General features: G+C 33.4%; 2 protein-coding genes across 3 annotated transcripts; one reads left to right on the forward strand and one right to left on the reverse strand.

The window, feature by feature from the left end:
- Positions 1-2,190, forward strand: LOC111880178 (Golgi SNAP receptor complex member 1-1). Of its 2 annotated transcripts, none has more exons than XM_023876581.3 (5): positions 1-263; positions 491-721; positions 1,364-1,531; positions 1,685-1,802; positions 1,931-2,190. In XM_023876581.3, exons 1-5 carry the CDS (start codon positions 99-101, stop codon positions 2,101-2,103), a joined length of 855 nt encoding a protein of 284 aa, XP_023732349.1. In that variant the 5' UTR covers positions 1-98; the 3' UTR covers positions 2,104-2,190. The 2 variants fall into 2 exon arrangements, with proteins under 2 accessions (XP_023732349.1, XP_023732350.1); XM_023876582.3 differs by having other exon boundaries at positions 2-263; positions 1,685-1,798.
- A 194-nt stretch (positions 2,191-2,384) lies between these two features.
- On the reverse strand, positions 2,385-4,270 carry LOC111880183 (uncharacterized). The gene is made up of 3 exons (XM_023876590.3): positions 3,951-4,270; positions 2,966-3,288; positions 2,385-2,832 (listed from the first exon to the last, which is right to left on the reverse strand). Exons 1-3 carry the CDS (start codon positions 4,191-4,193, stop codon positions 2,673-2,675), a joined length of 726 nt encoding a protein of 241 aa, XP_023732358.1. The 5' UTR covers positions 4,194-4,270; the 3' UTR covers positions 2,385-2,672.
- Between the last annotated feature and the right edge of the window lie 750 nt (positions 4,271-5,020).

Below are 5,020 nucleotides of genomic sequence, written 5' to 3' on the forward strand. Positions count from 1 at the left end.
GCTCCTACCATGTTGGCATGTAGGGAAGAGATCTAATTAGATTTGGTCGCCAAAACTAGATACCAATTCGCAGGATTTCGTGCGATTCACTCGATTCAATGGAGGAATTTCCTCCTCTTTCAAGCGTGCGTCTGTTGGTCAATCATATTTCCAAACAATTTCTTTCTCTTAACAAATCCGTGTACAATTGGGAGGAACCCTGTTTCCCCCCTTCTCTACTTTCCATGGATTCGAAAACCTCTTGGGACTCCTTGCGAAAACAGGTTCGTTTTTCTTTATTAATTTCAACATTGTTACGCCCTGCTGCTAATGTAGATCTAAATCAATTCATTTTGAGAATTGATGTGTGCAAATGTGGTTCCACTTTTAGTTCGAATTGATATATGAAAGTTTTGACATTTAAATTGATGTTAGGGCAAAGATTTTCTTGAGAAATGAGATGATTTCAATTATGATTAAAATGCATGTTGATTTGGTGATGTCGGTATAGGCAAGGAAGCTTGAAGCACAATTGGATGATCAAATACACGTGTATCGTAAATTAGTTTCTACAAAAGTTGATCATAATAATGAGAACAATCTTGGATCTAGAATAGAACAACTATTAAAAGAATTGCAACAAGTAATTTCATTAATGCAATCTTGGCTTTCAACTGGAGGACCAGAAATATTTTCTCATACATTGACACGTCATCAAGAAATTCATCATGATCTTACTAAGGTAAAAATTCTATAGTAAAATACAAAGAATAGTTCACTTTGTGCTCATTGATTTTCATGTTATAGCATATTACGTTTATTTCTTCATATTACAACATTATATTTTCTTTTCTTTTTTTTTTTTTTTTTTAAAATCCACCCAATGGTTTAATAAGAAAAAAAAATCGAAATGCAATGTTTTTTTTTGAAAGAGACAATCGAAATGCAATGTTGTAATAGAAAGAAGTAAAAGTATGATGCTATATAAGGACAAAATATATAAAAGCCACTATAATTCACATTCGGCAATGAAAGCCACCCAAGTTTGACAAAATTTTTATGTCGATCACTTTGACCTGTTATACCAGGTTAAAGCGGTTACAATAGAAATTCTTGTCAAATTCAGCGGCTTTAGTGAAAAATTTGACACAAAATCTTCCACTAAAGCCACTAAACGATGACGAAAAATTTCTATTGTAACCACTTTAACTTGCTATAGTAGGTTATAGCAGGTTAAAGTGGTTGACATAGAAAAATTGTCAAAACATGGGTGGTCATTGAAGAAACTAAAATATAATTATTAAACCACAAAAGTAGCCAAATAAATGAAAGTATGTTGCTATTCTTGCATTTAACCTGTGTTTCTATACTCGTTTGATTATAGGAGTTCAGTCAATTGCGGTCTAGCCTAAAAGCAAAGAGAGACCACGCGTCACTGCTTGAAGATTTTAGAGAATTTGAGAAATCAAGATTAGTCTCAGAAGATGATGGTGGGTCCCAAGACCAATATTTCCTTAAGGAGCGTGGTACTCTCATGAGAAATACACGACAGGTGTGTATGAAGTATGAACCAATATGATTATATAATTCTTTACTCATAATAGCAACATACTTACAATATTTACCAATGATATAACAATATTTAACACATAATAGGAGCTTGGTTTACTTTTTTTAATAATCTACATGGACAATGTGAATGTAGATGGAAGGTGTAATATCTCAAGCACAAGAAACCCTAGGAACGCTTGTGTTTCAAAGATCAACATTTGGGGGAATTGGTTCTAAGATTGGCAATGTCAAGAGTCGCCTCCCAACAGTAAGTGAGTATTTGAACTTTTTTTTTTATTATTTAAAATCCATTCCATAACTCGTATATTAATCGTTTAAAGTTATTCTAAATGGTTGCATGAATATAAAACCTAAATTGTATGGTTTTGTGGTTTTATAGGTAAACAATATTATATCGACAATAAAGAAGAGAAAATCATTGGAGACTATTATCCTTTCCATGGTTGCCTCATGTTGTACATTTCTGATTTGGATTTATTGGTTGACAAAATAGTTAAGTTATTGGTAGAACAGTGGAAAGAAAAAAAAATGTATTGTTTGTCCATTACATAGAAATGGAGTACAAGATTCCTCATGAAATTCAAGACATTTATTACTCTAGTTACATTTTTGTTTCATTATGTGAAAAAGTGTTGCATATTCAACTTGTTTACATGTTTGACCTTTTGACTTTTAATCGCTGAATAATATTCTTCATGGCGACTTATTTATTTCTTGGCTGTGTAGTTGCTAAAGAGCTATGACACAAAATGGGGATAAAGCCCCTAATATTGTGCCAATTTTGTATAAAAAAGTTCCCAAAAATATGTCCAAATATCCAATAACAATAAATATAAAAATAAAACCAGTTCAATACACGTCAAACACAGTTAAAAAAACATCCTGTTCTGTTATGTCCAATATAACACCATGTAAACTACACCACATTTAGGATTTAAATAAAAAAGTATATTAGTAAAATCCTCGAACAACAAAAAAAAAATTCATGCTTATGCAAATAGATGACAAGAACAGGATAAAAATGGCCCGAACTTCTCGCATTGAAGAGAGCTAATCTATCACACCAAATAATGAAAACAATAATTATATGATTTCTGAGCTTTAAAACGAAAGGGGAAAGTTTATGTTTGGACATAAGATTTGAGAAGCTTCAAGCGTTGAATATGTTCAAGTTTATCTTTATTCCAAACATAACGATGCAAGAAAAAAGCAAGATCGTTGTTTACTCCTCTTGCATTCAAGAACTCCATGAGTGCACTTTGTAGCGTTTTGTCCAAAACCCTGAAAAAGATTTGAAAATATTTATACCATGTTAAATATCAATGTACTTTAAATGAATTTGTTTATTATAGCATCCACCTTTTATTAATACCCAATTAAAAGGAAGTCAAAGTACATTGCTATTAATAGTTACCTAAAATCACGACCCGTGTAGGGCCGATTCAACACACCATCAACCCGCATCACATAAAATCTTTGAATCTCCAACTTTTTGGGCCAAGCAGAGCATACGAATTCCAACATCTCACCTCCTTCACCCTTTGATATATCAACTAACAAACTAATGTGAAGTTGGGCATCGGGCTCAGTATTTTCACCTTTTGACATTGTAGCATAACCATCAAACATTGTAGCTTCAATTTTTATTTTTTCATCAAGTGTAGATCGCCCTCTCAAAGTAACAAATTGCTCTCCGGGCCTATCTTCCACCATAAACGCGTTGAACTTTTTGTCGGGCTGTATTTAGCAGTGTAATGGACTTAATGGGGGCATAACTTTATATGGTAAGTTATATATGAAATTTTCTTTTTTTACTTAATGCAGAAAGAACGACTTAACACAGAAAGTCAGAGAAATTAGGGTTTCCCACTTTCCCTTGTTATGTCTTAAGCGCATCCACAATGCATTCAACTCTGTAAAGTTTAATGTATTGTCGCATCAACATTCCACTTTTCATACAACTTTACCATTTCACTTAGCAAAGTTTAATGGAATATATAATAAAACTTAAAAAAAAAAATTCTAACATATTGAAATGTTGCAAAAAAACCATCTAACAAAAATGGAAAAAAGATAGTGATTCTAGAGAAAGAAAAAAGAACAACGGATTTGATTTTGCATTGCTCATTCTTGCAAAATATAGCGGCTTTTTGGCAATTTCACAATATTGATGGTTAGTTTGCAATTTAAAGCTAGGTATGAGTTCTTGAAAAACGATGCATCAATGGACTTGTACATTATACTGTAAAACTTGTACTGTATGCCGTGACAGTTGTAGATTGATCAGATTTGTAAGCACAAGGAATTTCACATTTTCTTGTTCATCTAGGTTATAATGTTCCAAAAAACGGAAACATTTAGTAGACAATGATCAATAATGTGATGTGTATGTAATTTACCTGATGAGGAGGGTCGTATTCTGATTCGAATTCGATCTCGTTTGTAAGCAGGCTAAGAAGATTTGATTCAAATGGTGATTTTTGTTGGAGAGTTGAAGTGGAAAATGGATTCGTAGCAAAATTTGGGGGAAATTTCGATATGGTTTTGTTGGTTTGGAGAAGAAATCGGTTGTGGGTGTTAGGAATTAGGGCTCTAGAGAGCGAGAAAAGGGACCTTCTACAGGTTCGAATGAACCCGGCCATTGTTATTGGAAATTTCCTGAGGAGCAAGAAGGTTTTGTAGGGTTTTAACTTTTAAGCATGTAATAGAAACAGTTCCGCGTTTTAGATGTTCATTGGACAATATTAACGTTCTTCAAAAATAAAATAAAATAAAGACTAAATTACACAAATGGTCCTTATAGTTTGTTTCAATTCGTAGATTTGGTCAAACTCAAACCTTTGAGATTTTGATAGGATCCATCCTTGTGCTTTAAAAAAACTGCACTGACCATCCCTCCCTAAGGCATACAATGTTTATTTGATCTGCCAAACCATCACGTGCCCTTCACATGAGGGGCATTTTTGCCAATTTACTTTTGCCTTCTACCTTGTCATCACCCTCTTAATTACCTCAGTTCAACATTATCTTATACGAACGTTTTGGTGTACTCTACTCAGGCATCCCAAAAAACCTCATTTTCCTTCCTTCTTCTTTATCTACTTCGTTAGGGTTATTTTGTCAGAAGATTGAGAATGGGTCCAACGTTATGGAGTATACGTCTTAGAAATTCTCACATCGACGTCGACAAAGTGTATGATACATATTGATTTTTTTTTTCAAAATTACGTTCATGATCGTTCTTTTTCTTTATTAGGTATTAATTTGCCATTATGTAGAAGGTTTGCCACATATTTTCACAATGCATATTTCACATGGAGGGATGTTCTCAAAAGCCCCTGGTAGAAGATACGTGCTTGGTAAGGTCAACTATGTTGACTTTATTGACATCGAGGATTTCTCAGTGCATGAAATTGATGTGATCTTTAAGGAGTTAGGATATGCTGGACCGAAATGTATTTACTACCAC

The sequence above is a fragment of the Lactuca sativa genome, chromosome 5 (assembly GCF_002870075.4).
Source record: "Lactuca sativa cultivar Salinas chromosome 5, Lsat_Salinas_v11, whole genome shotgun sequence".
Lineage (NCBI taxonomy): Eukaryota > Viridiplantae > Streptophyta > Magnoliopsida > Asterales > Asteraceae > Lactuca > Lactuca sativa.